The following is a 26,098-nucleotide window of genomic DNA, read 5'->3' as shown; positions in this document are numbered from 1 at the left end:
TCAGCAGCTTTGTGGGCATGGGGCTAAGACCATAGCATGGGTCTGGGTGAGAGGAGAAAGCAGACCAGTGCAGAGTTGCAGCATCCTTGCAGTTGCAAGGAGTCTGTGGGGTACACCAGTATTGTTCCCCTAGGGTTCTCAGTCAGAGGACAATGGAGAACTTGGCCAGGATCATGGCCCCATGAATGGCAGTGGTCACCTCCTTGAACACTTATTACCCAGAACAATGTGACTGTTATAGTCCTTGAACCTGATCCACTGGCCAGCACTGGTCTGCTTTTATACAGGCGTAAGGGATGTCTGTATTTTCAGGAAAAAGTCCATGACCTTGGATGCCTTGATGGGCAGGAAGAAGAGTTAAATCTCTTCCAAGGATTTGATCTTCATGTCCTTGACCTGGGCAAAAACTGATAAATTGCTGGTTTTAAGAGGTTTTTGAAAGTTTGTATTTTCTGGAGGGTCTTTTTTTTTTTTTTTTTAATTGTCAAAATTGCCAGTTTCTTCTCTCTTTCAGCATTCTTTTTCAACATTCTTTCTCAGGTTATAGGTCATTGGCGTGGTCTTCAGTAAATTGTCCCCTTTTGTCTGACTCTGACAGGTACTGGAGGCACAGAGAAGGCACCAGAAGGAGAAATCTGGCATCATACCTACCTCGCCAACGCCCTACACTTACAACAAGGTAAGGGAGGAGATACTTTCCTGCGCCCTTCAGGTATAGCCCCTCTTCTGTGAAGTGTTTGTGGTTCTCTGAGAATGAATTCTTTGGAATTCTTTTTTTTTTTTTTTTAATTTAAATATTTTATTTATTTATTTGACAGAGAGACAGAGATCACAAGTAGGCAGAGAGGTCCACAGAGAGAGAGAGAGGGGGAAACAGACTCCCGCCGAGCAGAGACCCCGATGTGGGACTCAATCCCAGGACCCTGAGATCATGACCCGAACCGAAGGCAGAGGCACAACCCACTGAGCCAACCAGGCACCCCAATTCTTTGGACTTCTAAGGGAATTCTTATCCCTTAATATTCTTGCCCAAAAGGCTGACAGCAGCCAACCATTCAGAAAATTCCTTGGAATTCAGGTTTTTTGTCTGATGAAGTAGGAAATAAGGTTCTTAACAGTTGAGGTTTTGCAGCAGGAACCAAGGGCAATGATCACCTGTAGGTTACCTGGATAGTTGTAGTTCACTGACCACATCTAAAGACATGGTTATCTTTTTTGTGTGTGTGTGTTTGTTTTGTTTTGTTTTTTGAGTTGGACGCCATTTCTTGATCATTCCATGGCCATTTATGGTACCATTCTTCCCATAAAATAGCCAACTTAGAACAGTGTCTACAGCACACCGCAAATGTTCCTGGTCCTACAGTTCTCATTCTGTAGCCTACACATCAAGTATCTCTGTTCTAAAACACAAGAGGATTAGGGCCTCTTAAAAGCAGGTCCTGGAGTTGCTGAGTAGATGCTTCTTGGGGACTCATGGCTGAATACAGGTGACAGAGAGGGACCTGAGGGTGGTAAAAAGCAGTAGATCGGCTCTTCTTGGGTCCCACACTTAGAGGGCCCCACATATTCCTATAGTGTGTGCACACATATACACACAAGCATACGTAAGAAAGAACACACAGGCTCTTCTGCCATTCAGGGTCCTGTGCTCCACCCTGTCCCTGGGACAGTGTGTCCAAAAACCCTAAACATCTACTTTCATCAGTAACTCTGGTCAGTTTCCAAGAAATCACTGCTCCATACCTTCTTGCCCTGCAAACCCAAAACCATAGTCAGCTCTACCCTTATGTAGTAAAGGTTTGAGGGCTGTGCTGATTACAGCATCAGAGTCATAAACTGCTTCCTGCTTCTTCTTCTTTTTTTTTTTTTTTAAGATTTTATTTATTTGACAGACAGAGATCACAAGTAGTCAGAGAGGCAGGCAGAAAGAGAGGAGGAAAGCAGGCTCCCTGCTAAGCAGAGAGCCCGATGCGAGGCTCGATCCCAGGACCCTGAGATTATGACCTGAGCCAAAGGCAGAGGCTTAATCCACTGAGCCACCCAGGTGCCCCTGCTTCCTGCTTCTTGATGTGTGCAGGAAGTGAGTGGTAGAAGCACTTAGATGACATTTAATTTACTTGCCAAAATTTGCTCAGCATGCATGCAATGGATTCTTATGTTATATATTATTTTCCAGTAGTATTTTTGTCTTCTTTTCCTTTTCCATTTTGTGAGCCTAATGGTGCTCATGAATTAGCATAACATTCATAAAAATTACACACTGCAGATGAGTAGCATGTTGGAATAATAAACAGCTCATATTACTTTCGAATGTGTATATATGTTAGTTAAGAGATAGTCCTCTTTATATTGGCAACTAAATGAAAACTGAATGCTACATTTGCAAATAATTTTTTAACAAATATGTAATCGGATGTAATTAAATTTTTAGAAATTAAATAACTATATCAATCTTAATTTAAAAAAAAGTAGTATCAGTTTCTTCATGTGGAAAGTGAGGGATTTGAACTATTTTTTTAAAGATTTTATTTATTTATTTATTTATTAGAGAGTGAGCAAGCATAAGTAAGTAGAGCAACAGGGAGAGGGAAAGGGAGAAACAGGCTCCCCACTGAGCAAGAAGCCTGATGTAGGGCTCAATCCCAGGACTCTGGGCTCATAACCAGAACCAAAGACAGATTCTTAATTGACTAAGCCACCCAGTTGTCCTAGTTTGAACTATTTTTAAGATTCCTTTCACCTTTATAATTTTTTTTTGGTAAAGATTTTATTTATTTATTTGACAGAGACAGATCACAAGTAGGCAGAGAGACAGGCAGAGAGAGAGAGAGGAGGAAGCAGGCTCCCCACTGAGCAGAGAGCCCGACGCGGGACTCGATCCCAGGACCCTGAGATCATGACCCGAGCCAAAGGCAGCGGTTTAACCCACTGAGCCACCCAGGCGCCCTCACCTTTATAATTTTTTAAGATTTCATTTATTTACTTGAGAAGGAGCATGAGCAGGCTGAGGGCGCAGAGAGATAAGCAGACTCCCTGCTGAGCAGGACCCTGGGATCATGACCTGAACCGAAGGCAGACACTTAACCAGCTGAGCCACCCAGGCACCTCACCTCTATAATTTTGTAATTATATTCTGTAGCATGGGTTGCGTCATCTACAAATATCCATTAGTATTAGGCAAAAACATGGGTTAGAGTATCTATGGTAGAGAGAAAGGTTGGTTCCCTTAAGACTTGAAAATTTTCTATTCTTTGTTAATTGATATTTGGAGATAGCAGCCTGTGTAAGGGGCTGTTTCTGGGCTGGTCCTTTATTTTGGGGCTGTGCCTCTGCTGTAAGTGACTATTTTAATTTTCTTTTCAGAGCTGTGACTTGTGGTCCCTAGGGGTGATTATCTACGTGATGTTGTGCGGATACCCTCCTTTTTACTCCAAACACCACAGCCGGACTATCCCAAAGGATATGCGGAGAAAGATCATGACAGGCAGTTTTGAGTTCCCAGAAGAAGAGTGGAGCCAGATTTCAGAGATGGCCAAAGATGTTGTGAGGAAGTGAGTACCCAGGCTGTGGGGTAGGGAGGCCAAGGAGGCCTCAAAGTGGTGGATCGCAAGGGAAAAGTCATTGGTTTCCTAGGCATGCTCCTTCCCCTTGGTGCATCATAGAAATCTTATCCCTGGAGCCTGAGATGAGAGCTCTTCATGTCCACACCTTGGTGAAAATGGGAGCTTTGCTCCCTCTTGTTGCATTCTTAGAATTTGTCCCCAGGCTGTGAATCCAGATCCCTTGGAGCTTTAATTTAGGATCTTAAAGGGTAAGCCCCATGGTGTGCCCTTCCTGAATGTTAGCCAGTTATGTGGAACAGACATGGCGCCAGGAACTGAACTCGGGCTAAGATGACAATGACATTTTGTCTTTTCATTCCTTAGCTGCTGTGGGGAGGAGGTGGCTGATTGTGTGGGCCTCTAGCCTCCCCACTGCTAAGATAAATTTAGAAAATTCAGTCCTAGTGAGTGGTTAAGGGAGAGTTGACAGAGTACTTTTGTAGATGAAGGACTAGGTAAGAAGTAAGACCTAAATTTGATGTATATTTTCTTTTCCTGCCCACCTGTGTGGGAGGCTCAGCTGCCTGAGATTTGGTATTCTTCTTGTATTCCTACTGCTGGGTGTTCACTGAGTAATTTTTCCTCTTTTGGTTTCATTTTCTTCATTTGAAATACGATAAAGAAAAGCATTAAAGGGGGAATGCCTGGGAGGTTTCTCCTGACAGTATAACCATTTCTCTATGGAGATTACTCCCTTTCAATAGAGAGCTTGTCCTATGGGTTGAAAATCTGTGTATATAAAGACAGACTAGTTTCTAAAATATACAAGGAAAAGTTTTTAGGATGGTGGAGCAATGTTTAAAGCATCACTTGTCTTCCCATGCAGTTTCCACACTGTATTCTCAGCTACTTAACCAAAACATCAATATCCTCAAAGTGGTTCTTTGTCAGTTCTATAGAATATATTTCCTGTACTTAGAGCAGTATTATCTTCTTTCAGCTTTGGGATTCTTTTCTAAATAATTGTTTCTTCAGAATCTGAAGCTCTTTGTTCAGAATGATCTAGAAGGTTGCAGAGAACCTAAAAGAGCAAGTATACATGTTGTCCTGACTGACATTTACTGTGTGAGGATGTGTAGTTGGAAGGAGGGGCTAAAAACCCCAGAGAACATGCTGAGGTGGGCCAAGAATTGCATCAGCATGAATGGACAAGATGTGAAGAAGTAGGATCAAAAAGCAGATGGTACAGAGCAATACATTCAGCTTAGAAGGAAATGCCATCCCCTTGTCAGAGACTTTAGATTTTTGGCTTTTGAATATTTCTGGAATAAAGTGTTCACGTCCTGCCATTTGGTGACATCTAACAGTTTTATCACAAGTTGCAACCTGGACTTTCACAACCACATGACCCCCCTCAACTAATTTTGTAGCCAAAAGAGCACTTTGAGTGCCTTTAGGAAACTGGAACCCACTGTCCTAAAAACATAGATGTGGAAGATTCAAGTCTCAGGAACTATAAGCTGTATGTAGGCTTATTAAACCTAGAACTCAGTCTGCAGTATCACTGGATTAAGCTTACCCTACAATTTTTATCACACTCTGCCTAGTGTAGAAAGTACTTACCAAAGGACACAGTGCCTTCACCACTAGGGGTCAGGTACTAGATCCCCACCCCTGCCAACAGATGGAAACCCTAAGCTTGTAGGAGTTGGTAGAAAGGCAAAAGTTAGAACTGGTTAGAACCAGACCCAGGAACTTCCTAGCCTTCTGAAAGTAAATCTGTTGGCCTTTTCTCCACAGGCTCTTGAAGGTCAAACCAGAGGAAAGACTCACTATTGAGGGAGTATTGGACCACCCGTGGCTCAACTCGACGGAGGCCTTGGATAATGTGCTACCCTCTGCTCAACTGATGATGGATAAGGTTTCGAATGTGCTTACTTTGTTCACCAAAAAGGCTGTGTTGAGAAGGAATGCTGGGACAAGGCTCAGGGCGGGGTCAAAGGCAGAGCAATGCAGAGAACTCAGTCTTTCCCAGAGAGACATCCCTGCTTTCCTGAAAATCAGGATCTGAAATAAAAGCTTCTTTGCGTAAAAGACCAGATCAAGGCCCGGTAAATATACACTAAGTGAAAACTCAAATCCTCCATATTTGTGCTTTGGGGTTGGCAGGGGCACAGAGTTCTATGAGACAACCTCCTTTCCCCCAACGGGCTTAAACAAGACTGGAAAGACCAATTTATGTGAAATAAGGAGGGAACATTTCAGATATCAGAGGTTTGCATGCTACATTTTCTACAAATGCTCTGAGAATTCAGAAGAAGAGAATATCTTTGAAGGGCTGGAATTAGGGAAGGGTTCCTAAAGAGAAGGCAAAACCCCTCATATTTATTAATTACTGCATGGCAGTTTTTAACCTATTCACATTAGTTTAGGCATGAGCTGCCTTTAAAAATTTGAGTAGAGAACATACGTGGCCAGATGAGCCTCAGGAGCACGTGGAGCCACAGTGAGCTCTGGAAGAAGCAAACAAGTACAGACTGAAGTGCATCTGTGGGGCAAACCACCTGGCTTCATTAATGGGAAGTCAGTGAAATCTATGTGGCAGAGCCAGGCTTTGAAAGTACACAGAGGGACTTAAGTCTTTTTTTTTTTTTTTAAAGATTTTATTTATTTATTTGACAGACAGAGATTACAAGTAGACAGAGAAGCAGGCACAGAGAGAGGAAGGGAAGCAGGCCCCCTGCTGAGCAGAGAGCCTGATGTGGGACTCGATCCCAGGACCTTGAGATCATGACCTGAGCCGAAGGCAGTAGCTTAACCCATGGAGCCACCCAGGCGCCCCGGGACTTAAGTCTTAATAGCACATAACTGAGAGGCCACTGTCAGTTTTGGGGAAGAGATTTGCCACAGGGAAGGTATTTAGGGATGGTCAGCCAGACTTGCAGATTTGCCGACCCAAGACTTCTGCAGTAGTGAGCAAGCCTGGGACAGCTCTGGGAGCAGAGAAGTAGAGACAAGAGAATAGGCTCAGTGTTTTTGAAGACAAATTTCTACAATTTGGGGTGACTTACTAGATAATAAGGGGATAATGGGTATCTAGTGATCTCATTGAAAAATAGAGGGAAATCAGGATCGAGGCTCATTTAAGTCAAGGGAAGTCTCTTGACTTTATTTATTTATTTATTTATTATTAAAGATTTTATTTATTTATATGATAGAGATCACAAGTAGGCAGAGAGAGAAGAGGAAGCAGGCTCTCTGCTGAGCAGAGAGCCGGATGTGGAGCTTGATCCCAGGACCCTGGGCTCATGACCTGAGCCAAAGGCAGAGGCTTTACCCACTGAGCCACCCAGGTGCCCCTTTCAGGTTTTATATATTGCTTAGATGGACACACAGATGAATGACATGTGTTGTGTGGGACCATAGTGTGGTTGAGAGGTAAAGGCAGAGAAACAGGCATATGTCTTACCCACTTAGAAGGGAGGGGGATTGAAGTATGAGAAAGAGTAAGGGGATAGGAAAAAAGGATTATTTTTTTCCTAAAGATTTTATTTATTTATTTGAGAGAGAGAGCAGGAGCCAAGGGGCAGGGAGGGACAGAGGGAGAGGGAGAAGGACAAGTAGACTCCCCACTGAGTGGGGAGCCCGCCGTGGGTTTCAATCCTAGGACCCTAAGATTATGATCTAAGCCAAAGTCAGACGCTTAACCAACTGAGCCACCCAAACGCCCAGGAAAAAAGAATCCTAAGACCTCCCTTAGTTTTGCTGTAGTATGGGAAAGAAAGAACTGGAAAGAGCAGAGTTCTGTGCAATCTCTGATTTGTGTATGGTTGTCTTTCTGGTTTAAATATGCCTAGTAGGGCGCCTGGGTGGCTTAATGGGTTAAGCCTCTGCCTTCAGCTCACGTCATGATCTCAGGGTCTTGGGATCGAGCATCGGGCTCTCTGCTCAGCAGGGAGCCTGCTTCCCTCTCTCTCTCTGCCTGCCTCTCTGCCTACTTGTGATCTCTGTCTGTCAAATAAATAAATTAAATAAATAAAAAAAATAAGTAAGGTAAGTAAGTAAGTAAATAAATAAATAAATAAATTAGCCTAGTAGCCCAGAATTGGTTTGATCAATCCAAAATCCTAAGGGATTGCTTAGCTCAGCACGTGGGGGTTACAGTGTGGCTTTCCTCAAAATCCTGAAGTTGAAGAAATAAGATTGCTTTCTGGAGTTACTGTAGAATTAGTATATAATGAAGCCAAATGTGGATGTGCAGAATCTTTCAAGAGTGGCCCCTAGGCCTATAAAGTGGATCTGCAAGGTGACAGTATATTCCCATTTGTAAAAGATTATGGGGTCCTGATGTGAGTTGAAGTGTAGAAAACTAAATGTGAAATGTAGAAAAATGGCCACGTATGCAGATGTTAAATAGTATCCATCTAAGCCTGCCTAGGAGATGGAGCCTTAGCTCACAAACCGGAGCTATTCTCATCTCTCAGTTGGGCCATTGCTGATAGGGGTGATGTGAGGATCCAGTAGAGTATAGCCAGAGCCAGCTATGATAGTTCCTTTAAATGAGTTCAAACTCTACCTGCTCTAATTGCATGCTTAAGAGGGAACTAACTACTTTTTAAAATTGTCAAATTTTATTGTTGAAATTAAAGTAATACAGAGGTGTATCTTTTTAAAAAGCATAAATTCCTTTTCATTCCTCTGCCTCAATCTCATCCCTCAGAGATGAGGTCATCTCTGGCTTAATGTATCCTTCCTCCCCTTTTTCTGGGGAGACACACATCTACTCAATTTGTCCTTTTTAAAAATATAAACGTGGAATCATTTTGTTCTTAAAAAGCTTTCTGCTGATTATTTACCTTCCTTAATTGGTATGCCCATAGTAAGAGCCTGAACTGGTCATAAAGACACAGGCTTCAAAAGTTCTAGACTCCATGACAGTTATCTCTCATTGTAAATTAATTGACTGACTTGTAGATGAGTTCCTGAGGATCTACTTGCTTATCTTATGAAGCGGTTGGGGTTCTGAGCCATCGGGGCTAAAGTGACTGTCCACACTGTGGGGGCAGTGAGTAAATGCCACTGTGGGAGGCTTCATGGGCACAGCTTACCACCCTTTCCCTGATGTACATGAATGCCGCTCTTTACACTTGCTCTTGCCAATGACTGTGAGCAGGAGTCTGTTACTGTTTCTTAACTTGCATTAATGTCCCTGTGGCGGGAGGAAGGGCTAGCTGTTGTATGACCCTTGGTTTGCCTGGTATTCCCTGGGCTTGCTAGTCCATGGAGAAGAACTCTGGCTTATCAAAATGTGTATACTGCCAGCATAGCAGCGAAATTGCCTTTTTAGTTCTCAGAGCTTCTCCTTCACAGTTTCTTAGATTAGCTTTTTAGGTGCCCTGAAGTGAGCGTGAAAACTGATGACAGTGTTTACATTCAGGCGGTGGTTGCAGGAATCCAGCAGGCTCACGCAGAACAGTTGGCCAACATGAGAATCCAGGATCTGAAAGTCAGCCTCAAACCCCTTCACTCTGTGAACAACCCCATTCTGAGGAAGAGGAAATTACTCGGGTAACTGATTATTCCGTGGATTCTCCTTCATGGCTGGTGTGACTGAGTGCTGGGTTCTAGAAGGTCAGCCAGGGGTTTGCCCTTTTGCTACCTCTTATGAGGGTGGAAAGGATAAGCCCTTTAAATAGCATCAGAAGTTGGAGACACTCTGTAGTTGTTTATCTGAAAAATGTGCTGCCTTATGTTTAGAGTTAACCAAACCTAGAGAGTTGGTTTTTGACATTTCACCTTGTTATTCCCTCTCTTCCAAACTTTTAAAGCACCAAGCCAAAGGATGGTGTTTATATCCACGACCGTGAGAACGGAGCCGAGGATTCAAACGTTGCCTTGGAAAAGCTCCGAGACGTGATTGCTCAGTGTATTCTCCCCCAGGCTGGTAAAGGTCACGCCATTTATGAATGTTCCGCGTACGTGGGTGCGCATGCTAGAAGGAGCAGTTAATTTGAGGTTGTCTTCCTCATCTTTGTGTTCTAAGAGAATAAGTACATTATATAAATTATTCCGTGTCCACTAAAAAGAGACGGCAGTGGGAACTCAGAAAGGTGGTAAGTTCTGCCCCTCCTTTGGTTTTCTGTGAAACTGCTAGTTGAGGTTTAATTACCAGTGTCTGGTGCAGTATGCAGTTTTGTGTTTTCTTGGTTTGTTAATGAGGGCACAGGACAGAAGATGAAGAACAGAAAATGTGGACAGGGTCTGGATCAGCTTGTGAAGGTCAGGAAACATTTCTAGAGCCTTTAGAGGGCTAGGCTGTCATTAACTCATGAATATAAAGAGAGTGCCTCCCGTTCAAAAATGCCCCTTGCTGCTACTTGTATCGTGGCCAGGCTGTGACTTGCACATGTCTCCTTTTGAGTGAGAGCTTTCTTTTAGTGTAGACTCTCCATTCAGTGGGGTATAATGGGCTCTTCTTGGCAGATGAATGAGATTCCTCAAGTAGGCACCCAGAAAACTATCTAAATTCCTTGGGTTTTCAGAGAATTCACATAGTGTACTTAGATAGCTTCCAAAGTAAGAAAAGAGCTTAGGAGAAAGAAGGTGGTCCACTCAGCCTTGTTCTCCCTTCTTCTCCTGGTTTCTTAGATTAACCATGTGTTTTTGCTCAGCAGCAGAGTCTGATTCTGCCTACTCCCCATACCCTAGTGCTAAGACCCTGGGAACATCAGAAGATTTGTGTGAGGCTGTCAGAGTAGAAGAATGCAAAGCCCAGAAGTGGCCTACATGTAATGTAGGGACTGGTTATGTAACAACAGTGTCAAAAGTTTGCGCCTTTAGTCATCACTTCTCAACCAGTTGTAGATTGTGTCCTTCCATCTCTGACACTTAAAATCCCATGATGCCACTGGAAAACACAACTACTTCTTCATCTTTATCAATAGGAGAGAATGAAGACGAAAAGTTGAATGAAGTAATGCAGGAGGCTTGGAAGTATAACCGGGAATGCAAACTTCTAAGAGATACTCTGCAAAGCTTCAGCTGGAATGGTAGGAAAATCCTTCTTCCTTTCTTCATTGATGCAGAGAAGTGACTATGTGTAGAACATCAAGGATCTTTGGGGGCTGAGCTGGGGCTGATTTGAGGTGAAGTGAGAGGGGTATTGTGGGATGGGGGTTAGTCCTACATTAACTGCATAGGCATATCTAGATGTTTGGCCCTTTCACTTGTTTTACAGAATTCAGATAAACAGTGTGCTGCAGATTCAGCCCTGCAGAGCCCCTGTCGTACATCACATTGGTACCTTATTGGGTCCCTGTCAAGAATCTCAGCTCCACACATGTGGAGACTGACTTTTCTTTTTTACATTTCAGGTCGTGGATTCACAGATAAAGTAGACCGACTAAAACTGGCAGAAATTGTGAAGCAAGTGATAGAAGAGCAAACCATGTCCCACGAATCCCAATAATGACAGCTTCAGACTTTGTTTTTTTAACAATTTGAAAAATTCTTCTTTAATGTATAAAGTAATTTTTATGTAAATTAATAAATCGTAATTTCATTTCCACATTATCTAAAGACGCTGTATAAATTTAGATACAGGACTTATTCATAGTATAGTTCATTTGTTTGTTTTTAAGAAAAGTTCAGTTCCTAGAGATATACTCTTACCCTAGGACTGCTTCTTATATGTTTGTAAGATGACAGGTGGTATCGTCAAACAAGATTATTTTATTTGTAATAAAGTGTACAAAAACCATTTGCCGGTGGTAGACAAAGGACTGACTATACTGACCTGTCTTTTTAGTAAACAGCTGAATCAAGTACCATGGAATCTGGTTTCACTTGCCCTGTGTATTTGCTTTCTGCACTATTGGTAGATTACCTCTGGTGCCGAAAATTTTTTATGGATTCATACTGTAGACAGCCTGCTGGAACCCACAGGATACCAGCTCCCATGACGGAAGCGGCAGGAAGCAGAGTCCTCATTTTTCTTGTCCCTCATTATTTCAAGAAAAGTGGTAACATTTCTTTTTTATTATATCTTTCAAAAGGTATCGGTGTACTTCTTAAATCTTAACGGGATTTTGAGTTTATTCTTTTCACGCAGAACCAGAGCTTCCTTCTGTTCATCTGAGATCCCGCTCAGCTGTCTCCCCTTCCTCACGGGCCCCACCGAGCTCTGTTGCTTTTTCTTCCTTTTCTCTGGTCTCTTGGCTCTTTTTATTGGATGATTTTTCTGAGAAAGTTACATACCATTTAAACTGAACTAAGAAGAGAAGAAAAACCTGGTTCTGTCTACTCCCCATACCCCAGTGCTAAGACCAGGTTTTTTCTCTCAAATGTGCCATTTTACTGTCGAATGCTTTGGCCTGTGCTTCATGTGGGCATGCCCGGGCTATATTTATTTGTTCCATACTTTCAGTTTCAGGAAGGGGAGTTCTGGCTCAGAGATCAGCTGTTTGAACAGAAAGCAAGGCCGGATGCTTTTATTGTTTTATTTATTTATTTGTTTATTGTAGCAGTTTTTGGTGGGTGCCTGTGTTGGTAAATAGAAGGTCTAGCAGGCAGATTGCATTTTAGGGCAGAGGAAGACGATCTGTAGGCAAGTTCTTCGCTTTCATCCCATCACATTCTCTTCGACCAAAATTGATCTCACAGAGCTCACTTACTTTTGCAACTCTTCCACTCGGCTGAGTATGTCTTCAGGATGACCTTTGGTTCGTTTGCCCCATATGTATGTGATTGACCGGAAATGTAGGATAAAAACACAAAGTATTTTGTAAGAATTACCTTACTACATTGGGTAATAGATATTTTTTGAGGTAAGGCTCCCTAATCTTAGGTGATGAATAACTGTTGTGAATGGATACCTTGTAAGGAGAATTCAGTATTTTTTTTTTACAATTTTATTTATTTACTTGAGGGTGGTGGGGAGCATGAGTAGAGGGAAGGGCAGAGGGAGAAGCAGACTCCCTGCTGAGTAGGGAGCCTGGAATCAGGACCAGAGTGAAGGCAGATGCTTAACCAACTGAGCCACCCAGGCGCCCTGAGAATTCAATACTTTTAAACATAGCAAAGTTGAAGAGTTAGGCAGCAGAGGAAAACAAAAGGTTTTATTTACTAACTTGAAGACTTAGCTGAGAGTTGAATTAAGTGCTAAATCAAATTATTGTTTTTTAATGAAATGCAGTCTTACAAATCACTGCAGTCAGGAAAACTCTGTACTTATTTCTAGAACAACTGAATGTTCACTTGTTTTTCTCAGGGTAGAGATATTGGCTGGAGAGAGGAAGGCCATAGTTAGCTTTGTTACCCTTTAGAGGAAACTTCTGGTATGCCCTATCTACCATTCCCTTCTTAATTTTTTACTTGGGTGGCTTCCAAAGGCTCAGGATAACTTTTTTCCATTAGTGTGTGGTGAATTTTAGGCATGAGCTAGGACATCCAAAATAGTGCTTCTTTTTACTCAGAGAGCAGCAGTTGCCCATGTCTTAGTCTTACCAGGCTGAATTAATCTGGCCCCCAAAATAAATGCTATGTCCAGACATGTCCACATGAGAGTACTGTGCTGGAAGTTTATGAATGCCCTGGAGGATGGTCCAGTTGTTGTAATATAAAAGTGGGTCATACTTGGGACTCTTGACAAAACAGTAGTCCCCAAAGGACTCTGCACTGTTTGATCTTCCAAGTGGAGTTTTATTTGTGGAGTTTGTAGGCTAGTAGCAAACCCTGTTTTATGTCAGGTTGACTAATAAGGCAAATTTCACATGTAACTGGTAGTGAAACAGAATTGTCCTCATCTCTTCCAGCCTCTAAAGGCTTTTACCTGCAGGGTGCCTGGGTGGCTCAGTCAGTTAAGCGTCTGCCTTCGGGTCATGATCCTAGGGTCCTCGGATGGATCCCTGCATTGGCTCCCTGCTCAGCAGGAAGCCTGCTTCTCCCTCTTCTACTCCCCCTGCTTGTGTTCCCTCTCTCGCTGTCTCTCTCTCTCTCTCTGTGTCAAATAAATAATAAAATCTCTAAATGCTCATACCTGTAGGAAGTCATATTGTAAGAACAACTTTTGTAGGCAGGAGGTTAGCATATTCAAGTTTTCCCACATGATTTGTTAACCCTCTGTTTAACTAAAACCATTACTTATCACTCAGATGCCTATGGACTTCACCATAGTTAACAGATCTGCTTGATGTAAAACAGTTTGTATATCTTTCTGGTTAATATATTGTATGAGCATAGGAGAATACCTTTCAGAAATTTATTTTTTGAAACATAAGAGGATAGCTTTTTAGCTTTTTTTTTTTCTTATTTTATTTTTTCTTTATTTTTTTTTTCTTTTAAGATTTATTTATTTGAGGGGCACCTGGGTGGCTCAGTGGGCTGGGGCCTCTGCCTTCGGCTCGGGTCGTGGTCTCGAGGTCCTGGGATCGAGCCCCACATCGGGCTATTGCTCAGCAGGGAGCCTGCTTCCTCCTCTCTCTGCCTGCCTCTCTGCCTATTTGTGATCTGTCTGTCAAATAAATAAATAAAAAGTCTTAAAAAAATTTTTATTTGAGAGGGAAAGAGCGTACAGGCAGGGGGAGGAACAGAGGGAGAAGGACAACTAGACTCCATGCTGAGCCCAAGAGCTAGATCTCACGACCCTGAGATCACCACCTCAGCAGAAATCAAGAGTTAGATGCTTAACCAACTGAGTCAGCCAGGCGCCTTGCTTTTTAGCTCTTCAAAGCTAAAAATGGATATAGTTTTTAGGGGCGCCTGGCTGGCTCATTTGGTGGAGCCTGCGGCTCTTGATCTCAGGGTTATGAGTTTGAACCCCACAATAGGCATAGAGCTTATATAGAAATAAAAAGAAAATTAAAAAGATAGCGTTTTAAAAAGAGCTTGTTGTATTAATGTGAGAAAGAACAAATTGAAGGAATTATTGGTTAAAGAATGCAAGTGATCTAAGTCAGATCTTGTGTATGAATGCTTATGTGCATGTATATTTTTTGAAGAAAATGTGTTTCAATTTGAGAATCGGAAAATTGGATATGCTTAGTTACAATTTTTATTTAAAAAATAGAAGTGTTCTTTCATTATTGATTTGATTATTTTATCCTACAAAATGACTTTACCTAATTTGCCCATGCCTGTTTGTGGTTCAAATAAGGGAAATACCTTAAGTCTGATGATTTCCAAATTATATAATTTTGAGAGGCTTTCTCCTCCTATATAAAATAAAAGAAGTCCAGCTAGGAATCATTTTACCTTTCTGCTATAAATTTTTTAGTGGATTTGTGATATAACAGTGCAAGTTCTATTGCCAGATCCTAATGATAAATTTCAAAATCTGTATTAGGAATTAAATATTATTGAGTTGATCTGCTCTCCTGCTCATATCTGAGATCTTACGGTATTGAACCATTCCTTTTTCGTAGACTTGATAGAGCAAGTAAGAGTGGGGGAAGGGCCAGAAACAGAAGGAGAGAGAGAATCTCAAGCAGTCTCCTCACTGAGCAGAGCCTGATGCAGGGCTCCATCTCACAACCCTTAGAGGAGTCAGGATGCTCAATGGACTGAGCCATGCAGGTGACCCTGTACCATTCCTTTTTGAATTGGGGCATATCCCCATTTTTTAGTGCTACTTGTAGTCACAACCTTTATTTTAAAGGTTTTATATTGTAAATATTTGACTTGATATAAAATTATTTTTATGCAGGGTAACAGATATTACAGTCTTATTTTAGTTTATCAGAGAATGTACCAGAGAATAACTGCAAGAAAAGTAAATAGATAGGACTCCCCCCCCCCCTTTTAAAATTACTGCTAGGGGCGCCTGGGTGGCTCGGTGGGTTGAGCCTCTGCCTTCAGCTCAGGTCATGATCCCGGGGACCTGGGATCGAGCCCCGCATTGGGCTCTCTGCTCAGCAGGGAGCCTGCTTCCTCCTCTCTCTGCGCCTGCCTCTCTGCCTACTTGTGATCTCTGTCAAATAAATAAATAAAATCTTTAAAAATAAAATAAAATAAAATAAAATTACTGCTAAATACACCAGGAAATTGACACCAAATCCAAGGACAAGGACTTAAATAGACATTACAGTTCAATTTTAGTTATGAGTGAAAAAATATTTTAAAAATTCTTATACGGTCCATTTTTTATTTTCTTGATGAAATGGTAACTGGATATCTAATCAGAGTTTGTTTTTATGTTGGGGCAGTTAGGAGGAATTGAATGTTGATCCTAGTCACTTGTATACTTCCATGATAAAACTAGCTTTAGTTCATTTATCGCTTATATGTATTAGGAAAACTTACTGTAGGGGAGAATTGTGTTTACATACAGATACAAAAAGTTTAAACTACTGTCTTATGAACATAGGCTGATGAAGGAGGGTTGGGATGAGAAACGATATCCTGATAACTACAGAAATGAGGAAAGGAAGCAGTGGGTACAGAGAACTTTGTCCCGCTCAGAGATCCCCAAAGAATCCCTGTCCCCTCCCCCTACCTCCTGCCAGAATGTTGGGTTTCAAAGAATGAGCAGATTAACGGATATCAGGAGTAGTGTGGCCTGGGCTGAGAATAAGGATAATTTAGGCAAATTACGAGTTAATAGTACTGTCTGAATCGTTACAGTCTGCCTATATGGCATATCTGTGAAGGTAAAGGGAACAAACTCAAGGAACATTAGAGTTTCTACTGTTGGAAAGAAGTCATATGGTAAGGGAACTACCAAAGGCCAAGACCAAATAGAAATTCAGCCCCAAAGTCTCAGCAGCCACCCCTTAGTAAGCCAGCCTAGAGGAGGAGCTGATGTCTGACTCGCCGGGTCTCGGCATGCCTGGGAGAGCTGTTGCTGTGGGACATAGGCCACACAGCTTCAACTGACTCACAATGGCATTGTCAATGCTAGCCTCTTTGAGAAACTCTTCCTCTATATTGCCTTCACTATGGAAGAACCAAAGGGCCTTGAAAGAGGGTAAGATAAAGTTTCAGACTTGGGCTCAGCAAAAGAGGGACTTCAGGCTGGGACCAGTGCCAAAAACTTCGTGTGTTACATTGGGGATTGTGTTGCTGTTGGTGATTTTCCTGCCAGGCTTGTACTGTGACCCTGGATCTGTGTATTACTCTTCTTACGAAACAGTCATCCCCAAGAGTCTGACAGTCAAGGGAAGGGAAGACCCAGGGGAAAAGGCATCCTATACACTAGTAATGCAGGGCCAGAAGCAGGTGATTCAACTGAAGGTGAAGAGAGACTATTTTGTGAATACCTTTCCAGTCTTCAGCTACCACAATGGGGTCCTGGGGCAAGAAGTGCCTTTCATCCCTCATGACTGTCACTACGAAGGCACCATAGAAGGAGTCCCGGGTTCTTTTGTTTCCCTCAACACCTGTTCAGGCCTCAGGGGCATCCTGATTAAGGAGGGGAAGCCCTATGGTATTGAGCCCAGGGACACCTCAAAACAGTTTGAACATGTGTTGTACACCATGGCACCCCAAGCTCGAGTGTCCTGCAGCGTCACTTCCAAAGGCAGCCAAGTGGTGTCCACCAGCCGGCAGCAAGGGAGCAGGAAGCCTCGCAGTCTACAGGCCCTGCCGTCCTTTTGGTCACACACCAAGTACGTGGAGATGTTTGTCGTGGTCAGCAACCAGCGCTTCCAGATGTGGGGCAGGAACGTCGATGAGACAGTCCAGAGAGTAATGGACATCACTGCTCTGGCCAACATCTTCACTCGGGGCATAAACACCCAGGTGGTGCTGGCCGGAATGGAGATCTGGACCGAGGGGGACCTCATCGAAGTCCCAGCGGACTTGCGAGTTACACTGAGGAATTTCAATAGCTGGAGACAGGAGAAGCTCTTCCCCCGGGTGAAGCACGATGTTGCCCACCTGATCGTGGGACATCACCCTGAAGACGATGTGGGACAGGCATTTCTCAATGGTGCCTGTTCAAGAGGCTTTGCAGCCGCTGTTGAATCCTTCCACCATGAAGATGTCCTCCTGTTTGCGGCGCTCATGGCCCATGAGCTTGGGCACAACTTGGGTATTCAGCACGACCACTCGGCCTGCACTTGTGAAGATAAACTCTCTTGCCTCATGCATGAGAACATCACTAAAGAAAGTGGCTTCAGCAACTGCAGCTCTGACCACTTCTACCAGTTCCTCCGGGAACACAAAGGGGCCTGCCTGTTTAACAAGCCGCGGCCCCAAGGTCGCCTGCGTAGGCAAGCCACGTGTGGAAACGGTGTGTTGGAGGTGAATGAGGAGTGTGACTGTGGGCCTGACTGTGGTAATAACCCGTGCTGTGACGAAACATGTAGGCTGAATGAGCATGCACAGTGTAGTGACGGACTGTGCTGTTTTAATTGCCAGTGGAGACATAAGGGTTTCATGTGTCGTTCTGCGCTTGGAGAGTGTGACCTCCCAGAGTATTGTGATGGTTCCTCTGGAGAATGTCCCAGGGACCACTATAAGCAAGATGGTACATCGTGTGATATGATTCACTATTGTTTTATGGGCCGGTGCAGGAACCCTGATACTCAGTGTGTGGGTATATATGGGTCACCTGCAAGGTCAGCCCCAGAAGACTGTTATATTTCCATGAACACAAAAGGGAACCGGTTTGGAAACTGTGGCATTGGGGCTTCAACTAGTCCAAAATATGTTAAGTGCTCTGATAAGAATATATTTTGTGGGAAACTTATATGTACAAATATTAGAAAAATACCAGAAGTCAAACACCAGCATACACTAATCCAGGTTCCTCATCAAAACGACTTCTGCTGGAGCATGGATGCCTTTAATGATACTGATATCCCTGATGATGGAGACGTGGACACTGGCACTCTTTGTGCCCCACACAAAGTCTGTGTGAATTACTCCTGTAGTGATCATGCCGTGCTTAGGTACGACTGTGAACCAAAAGAAATGTGTAATGGGAAAGGAGTTTGCAACAATTTAAGGCACTGCCATTGTGAGGCTGGCTACGCCCCCCCTGACTGCAAAGCTCCAGGAAATGGGGGTAGTGTGGACAGTGGTCCCCCCGGCAAATCACCTGATGAAAATCTAAGTGTAGGAGGAAGTGGCATTCTTACTAAACGGAAGAATGAAATGAATGTTTTTTACAAGGTGACTTTTATACTACCCTCATTTCTTTTGCTAGTATTGTTGATTTTAGTATTTTCCATTAGCTTTAAGGCTGGAATTGAGTCAACAGAGATGCCAGGAGGCTCCTCAGAGGAGACCACAGAGACTACTGAGGACACAGAGGACTTACCACAGGACTTAGGAAAGAAACCCACGGATATCTCAAAGATGGGTCCAGAGGGGGCTCCAAAGGAAGCCCCACCACCAGAGGAGGCACCCCCACCGCAGGAGGTCACCCCACCACAGCAGGCCCCCCTGCCACAAGAGGAGCCCCCACCACAGGAGGCGCCCCCTTCCCAGGAAGTGCCCCCTTCCCAGGAGGCGCACCCACCCCAGGAGGTCCCCCAACAACCGGTATCCCCACCCCCGGAGGGCCCTTCACCCCCAGAGGCCCCACCCCCGGAGGCCCCTTTACCCCCAGAGGCCCCTCCACCCCCGGAGACCCCTGCACCCCCGGAGGCCCCTGCACCCCCAGAGGCCCCACCACCTCCAGAAGCCCCACCGCCCCCGCAGGCCCCACCTCCAGAAGTCCCAGGAGGGTCTGCACCATAAGAGGTAGCAGGTGAAGGACAGGTATAACCGAAGGTATAAAAATAGTGAAGGAAGAAACCAAATACATCAAATATCTCAAGCACTGAGGGGAGATGAGAGGCTCATAGAGGCAAAGGTGAAGTGAGAACTGATGGCTCCAGTGCTCTAACTGGACTATATAGTATAGAGAAACATAGTAATCTGGGAGGAGCAACCCAGGTTTTAATATTTACTTTAGCAATTCGGTTATACATTGATACATGAAATCAAATACAAAATATTCTGTAGTATTGCCTTATCCCATTTCATGAAACAATATATTTAACCTTTTCTCATAGATCATTGTATCAATACCTTGTATCATTTGGCTCAATTTCTGAGCTAAAATTATTTTTCAGGGCATACCATCTTCCATCTACATTGTTTGACACAACTGTATTATCTGTAACTATCCCGGGATTATTCCTATTATTTTAGGAACGTTATCTACTGAGTACTCTAATTTACTATGACAGTTTTTATTCATGAAATACTGGTAATTTAAAATAAATAAAGGCAATTTTTGGATGAAGCTTCACCACAGACTCGATGCAGCCTAGGAACTGGGGTTTATAAAATTGGGGCTCTCTGGAAAGAGCTGGATCTGATTCAGGGATCCAGGAGAATGGGGCAGGGTAGACAATGGAGGCCAGGGGACAGACACATACACAGTGTTGAATTCATTTGAGTTTTGTTTATTCTCTTGATTTTTTAGTTTCTATATTAAAGTTGATATTTTATCTATTGACAATTCATGGGAACCTCTAAAATTACAGGTAACAATACATGAACTTTGTGATAACTTATGCGTCATGGTTTAAGAAAAGCCTACAGACAGGAAACTTTAAGACTGTTGGAACAAAATGGTACCAATACATCAGATCCCCCAACTATTCAGAGTCCTACTGCAGTATTTACATTTTATGTAACAATGCGCCAAAAAAAAGAAACATGATTTTTATTCTAAAACAGATACAATTTTAATCATCTTTATTGTCATGTTAGTTGTTTTTATGACCCATGTCAATATCTAGTGGGTGTTTTACAAAAAACCTCAAGCATAAGAGAGAAGACTAGAAACTATCTTTCCTAAACACCCTGAGAGCTCTTCTCCTTGGATGCTAAGAGCATGAGAGCTGTGTAAGCTTGGCATCTTGTGTTCTTCTAGCCTAACAAATCCAACTCTTCTCTTCAGAAGAAGAGAACCTTCTGATTAAGGGGCCTTTCATCTTCCCTCTCCCTAAATCTCAAGTGTTACTCTCTGGCTGGTTGGTCTTAGACACCAAACTTCACTTCCTCGGGCCTAGGTTTCTGCCTCAGTAAGATGGACACACAAAGGACGCCTCTCACAGACTGGCTGAGAGATTAAGTTGGGTGACGTGTGTGACAGTATCGAGTGCACTGCTTGGCATACAGCGGGTACGCAGATCAACACTGATTTTAGGAGATCTAAAATCAACTGTGTCAATGGATGTAAGATTGTATGAATTGTACGTTGTTCAGCTATGGTAAGATCTACCACTACCGAGTCACAGTACTGAACTTCCTTTATACCTCTGACATTCTGATCTATCACGTACATGATCATTTGCAAACACATTCTACTTCCCCTCCTAAATTGAAAATCTCTGCGGGTGAGGAGGAGTAAGATTTGGCTGATGTGGCAATCTCTGCCTTGGGCCCAGTTACAGGTAAGCCTGGTAAGGACTTTCTTCCTTTCCTTAGAGCCCTCCTTTCAAGATCATGTGGCATTAAAAGCAACCTGCTGCTTGGACCCTAAGTCAAAGATTCCAGCATTCTCCCTCTTCTGACCGCATCCTTAGTCCTTAACGTGCAAATGGCTCAGGACAGGCCAACTTGCAAATTTGTGGCTTGCTGTCCAATCTCGGTGCTTTTTACACAAGTCCAACTGGACTGTGAAGCTGACATGTCACCTCTCCTCATTCATTCATTCAACCACTGCTGAGTCCTTACCTATGAACTGTTGTACTAGTACTAGGGACATGGAAAAAAAGTAAGACAAAGCCTCTGAAACAATGAAAAAGAAAAAAAAAAAGACTGCAAACCTGGCACCAACAAAAAGATAACTCCATGATGCGTCAGGCTGTAATATGTGTAATGGAGCAGAATGAAGCTGTGCAAGGGGAACAAGAGTGATGTGAAGGTGGAATTCTATTTGAAGCCAATGGTCAGAGAGGGGAAGAGCCCATCAGGGAGAGGGAAGTCGAAGTGGAAGGGTCCTGAGATGGGAGCATGCTTGGCATGTCTGAAGAGCAGCAAGGAGGTCAGCATTATCTGGACAGAGTGGGCATGGTGGAGTAGCAGTTGAGGGCTGTGGATGGAGACAGGTCACGTGAAGACTTGGTAAGGGCTGGTAAGGACTTACGTTTCTATTTCAGTGGAGATGGGAAGCACAGAAGGCCTCCTTGCTGCTCTTCAGACATGAAGAGCATGCCCAGGTGGGCATGGCAGCTAGGTAGCAAGAAGACTGGGTCTGGAACTCAGGAGGAAAGTCAGCCACAGATGTCTATTTGAGAGCTGCCAGTCCAGAGATGATATTCAAGCCACGGGACTGGTGGCCACTGCCCAGGGAGCAGAGCCAGCAGACAGAGAAAGGAACAGATCCAAGGACTGGGTGAGGGCTTAGCTCCAGGGTGCTCCATGTGTAGGTGTTGACAAAATGAGGACTCAGGAAAGAAGTGGGGGGAGGAGAAGTGGCTGGTATGGTAGGGGAACCAGCAGGAGAGAGTGCTGTCCCAGTGGTTCCAACTAAGAAAGTGTTTCTAGGAGAGACTTACACAACAACACCAGTCCATCTGCAAATTCTCGTGGCTCTACTTTCAACATCTATCCAGAATGAGACCTCTTACCACCACTGCCACCGACCCCCACTCTCCGGCACACTGCAAGCCATCATCAACTCCTTCTTCCCTTCTCCAACCACAGAAGTCTTTAACTGGTCTCTCTGCTTCCACTCTGGCTCTCCCTCCTAGCATCCTGTTTTCCACCCAATGGACAGAGTGATTCTTTTCCAAAGGTAAGTCAGAACACTCCGATCATCTTTTAAGTCTTAACAGTAGGTCCAAGGAGAGGATCGAGTGTTGATCATTTGATTTGACAATGGAGAGTTATTCATCGGTATCCTGGAGCAGAGCAGTTTGGATGGATGGGTGGGAATGAAAGCTTATTCTACTGGAGTCAAAGTGTCAAGGGTGAGCCAAACAAACATTTGTGTTCCACTGTCATCAGTATTCACAGAAACACAGATCATATAGCCGCACAAAGATGTTGCTACACAACCACAAGACTGGCTATTAAAACTAAAAATTCCAGGGCACCTGGGTGGCTCAGTGGGTTAAAGCCTCTTCCTTCGACTCAGGTCAAGATCCCAGGCTCCTAGGATTGAGCCCCGCATCGGGCTCTCTGCTCAGCAGGGAGCCTGCTTCCCCCCCCTTCTCTGCCTGCCTCTCTGCCTATTTGTGATCCCTGTCTGTCAAATAAATAAATAAAATCTTAAAATAAAAAAAACTAAGAAAACTAAAAATTCCAAGTGTTGCTGTGGAAGAGCAGAAGCTCTCGTAAACTGCCTCAGAAACATAAAGTGGCATGACACTTTGAAATAGCACTTTCAATTTTCTAGTTACATTTATTTTCTCTAGTTCTCTATAACTTAGCTCTTTTACTCTTTGGCAAATGCCTTAGAAATTTCTGCTTATGTGCATCCCGTTACTGGACAATAGTGGTCATAAGAAGGACTCTGCATAATATTCCAAAAGGAAAGAGCCGTGTGTGCACAGATAATACAATGAACGTTGTGATGGATCCACACACAGAAATACAAGGGTAGAACAATGTGGCAGCGAAGGAACTATGGCGGCACCGAACAGGGTAAGTAAGTGTAACCTTAAATACCACGTGGAACAGAAGAGGCCACGCTGCATTCCTACGGATTCGTAGGAAGTTAAGAGGTAAAATGGGAAGCACTCCCAAAATGTTAAAATTAGGTCCTCCAGAAATCCCCTCCTCCATACAAACAGTTCCCTCACAGGCAAAAAGAGTTAACACCCACCTTTTGGAGGTGTGGGAATTAATCCAAGACACTGAACCAGTGAAGCTTCTTTGTTCAAAAGTGGGTATAAAACGGCTGAATCCTGGTAAGAGCACTGAGCTATGTCAAGTTTTAATTGCCTTAGTCCCATATCCCTCTCCCTCAGGTCCCCACTAGCCTTGAAAAACTGCATCATAGCAACCAGGGTAGCTGTGAAACAGGCAGCCTACACCCCGTGGAATGGGCAGGACAGTTCACAGCCCCCCCAAAAGCACCATGGCCATAGAGATGTTACTAATTTTATGCCTGGCAGTTCCCCAGAAAATCCCCCTTCAGAGGACTTGTCTTGCTATAAACTCTTAGAAGCAAACATAAGGAAACCTTTCACGGCACTGGATTTGGCCAAGGTCCCTCTGAGGCATGATACCAAAGGCATAGGCAACAACAACAACAAAAAAACAGACGAAATGGACTGAATGAAACTTTACAATTTTGTGCATCAAAACCCACTCCTGACACAGGAAAAGGGCTACCCACAGAATGGGAGAAAATATTTGCAAATCAAGTGTCTGTCTGATAAGGGATTAATATCCAGAACATACAGGGACAGTCCTACAACTCACCACCACGAACAACAAAAGGAACGACCAGATTCAAAAAATGGGCAGAGGACTCGAAGAGACATTTCTGCAAAGAAGATACACAAATGGCCTACGGGCACATAAGAAGATGCTCAACATCACTCATCATGAGGGAAACGCAAACCAAAACTGCAGTGCGATACCACCTCCCACACATGAGGACGGCTACCGTCCAAAAAACAGACGTCCTATGTTGGTGAGGACGCGGAGTAAATGGGAACCCATGTGAGCTGCCAGTGAAAATATAACATGGTTCCTCAAAAGATCACAAATAGACTTGCCATACGAACCAGCAATTCCACTCCTGGGTATACACCCCAAAGAACTGAAAGCAGGGTCTTGAAGAGCTGTTGGTATGTCCGTGTTCATAACAGCACTATTCACAATAGCTAAAACTCGGAAGCAACCTAAATTTCCATCGATGGATGACCAATGGATAAGCGAAATGTGGCGTATACTTACAACAAAACACTATCCATCCTCAGAAAGAAAAGAAATCCTGATGCGTGCCACAACAATGGATGACCCTCAAGGACCTTATGCCAAGTTGAAATAAGCCAGTTCCTAAAATATGAGTCTTGTATGAGTCCACTCATAGGAGGCACCTAGAGTAGTCACAATCCTAGAGACAGGAAGTAGAATGGTAGTGCTAGGGGATGGAGGCAAATGGGCAATGGAGATTTACAGCTTAATGACTGTAGAGTTCCAGTTATAGGTTTTACGATGAAAAGGAGTCCTGGAAATCAATAGTAGTGAAAAATATATTGGAAGGAGAAAGGGAATACTTATCCACTCTTAGAGAAACACAGCACTGAGAAAGTGAAAAGACGGCCCACAGGATGGGAGAAAATATTAGCGGATCATATATCTGATGGGGACTAGTACCCAGAAAAGATCAAGAACTCTTACCAGAAAAAGATGTCCAATTTTAAAAGGGGACAGAAATTTGGAAGGGGAGGTGAACCATGAGAGACTATGGTGTATGAAAAACAATCTGAGGGTTTTGAAGGGGCGGGGGGTGGGAGGTTGGGGGAACCAGATGGTGGCTATTAGAGAGGGCACGGATTGCATGGAGCACTGGGTGTGGTGCAAAAACAATGAATACTGTTACACTCAAAAGAAATAAAAAAATTTTTTTTAAAAAGGGCACAGGCTATGAACAGACATTTCTTCAAAGAAGACAGATCAATGAGAATGTAAAGGATGTGCAATATCATGAATTGTCAGAAAAGTGCACATCAAAACTAAAATGAGGAGCGCCTGGGTGGCTCAGTGGGTTGAGCCGCTGCCTTCGGCTCGGGTCATGATCTCGGAGTCCTGGGATCGAGCCCTGCGTCAGGCTCTCTGCTCAGTGCGGATCCTGCTTCTCTCTCTGCCTCTGCCTGCCTCTCTGCCTGCTTGTGATCTCTGTCTCTCTCTCTGTCAAATAAATAAATAAATAAAATCTAAAAAAAAAAATCCACTGGGATGGCTAAAATAAAAAAACAGGCAGCGTGGAATGTCAGTGAGGATGTGGAGAAACTGGAATCCTCCTTCGCGGCTGGCAAGAATGGAAAAGTATGTAGCTGCTTTAGAGAAGAGCTGGCAGTTCCTCGAAACGCTAAACACAGAGTTAACACATGACTGAGCAATTCCACTCCCAAGCACCTACCCAAGGAAAATGAAAACACTCGTCCAAGCAAAAACTTTTACTCCAATGTCCACAGCAGTATTATTCACGATAGCCAAAAAGTGGAAACCACCAACATGGTCATCCACTGATGGGTCCAAAATAAATAAATAAATAAATAAATAAATAAATAAATAAATAAAATGTGGCCTATTCCTTTATTCAAAAGGAATCTACTATTTGGCCCAAAGGAAAGGAAGTACTGACACATGCTACAACATGGCTCAAACTTGAAAACACGTGAGGTGAAATAAGTCCATCACAGAAGATGACAACTTGTAGGATTCTCTTGCTATGAAATACCCAGAACAGACAAAGTCCTAGAAAACACACTGGTGGTGGCCAAGGTCTCAGGGGAGGGGAGATATGAGGAGGGGCTGCTAATGAATGGGAGAGTTTTCTTTAGAGGGTGAGGGAAAATGTTCTAAAATCGACTGCGGTGATGGTTGCATAATTTTCTGAACATACTACAAACCACTGAACTGGACTCTCTATTTTT

At 43.5% G+C, this 26,098-nt stretch overlaps 2 protein-coding genes and 1 pseudogene across 9 annotated transcripts in view; 2 read left to right on the top strand and 1 right to left on the bottom strand.

Annotated features, from left to right (window-relative positions):
* The window catches only part of MAPKAPK5 (MAPK activated protein kinase 5), a 37,534-nt gene extending 26,233 nt beyond the window's left edge, over positions 1–11,301 (top strand). For 3 of the 6 annotated variants that reach the window (XM_082698465.1, XM_082698467.1, XM_082698470.1), the window contains 7 exons: positions 599–679; positions 3,364–3,551; positions 5,343–5,463; positions 8,980–9,110; positions 9,371–9,492; positions 10,487–10,591; positions 10,916–11,301. In XM_082698465.1, the coding sequence (XP_082554591.1) occupies positions 599–679; positions 3,364–3,551; positions 5,343–5,463; positions 8,980–9,110; positions 9,371–9,492; positions 10,487–10,591; positions 10,916–11,010 (843 nt within the window). In that variant the 3' untranslated portion in view covers positions 11,011–11,301. The remainder of the gene's footprint in view (positions 1–598; positions 680–3,363; positions 3,552–5,342; positions 5,464–8,979; positions 9,111–9,370; positions 9,493–10,486; positions 10,592–10,915) is intronic. The other 3 variants (XM_082698466.1, XM_082698468.1, XM_082698469.1) reach the window with 1 other exon arrangement.
* The window catches only part of TMEM116 (transmembrane protein 116), a 181,686-nt gene that overhangs the window by 23,341 nt on the left and 132,247 nt on the right, over positions 1–26,098 (bottom strand). The gene's annotated exons all lie outside the window — the stretch shown is intronic.
* On the top strand, positions 15,560–19,661 carry LOC309848260 (disintegrin and metalloproteinase domain-containing protein 1a pseudogene; annotated as a pseudogene). Its single transcript has one exon. The product of its transcript is annotated as a disintegrin and metalloproteinase domain-containing protein 1a pseudogene (transcript).

Source organism: Mustela nivalis, assembly GCF_964662115.1.
Source record: "Mustela nivalis genome assembly, chromosome: 14".
In the NCBI taxonomy this organism is placed as follows: Eukaryota; Metazoa; Chordata; class Mammalia; order Carnivora; family Mustelidae; genus Mustela; species Mustela nivalis.
This window is presented reverse-complemented; position numbering and strand designations above follow the sequence as displayed.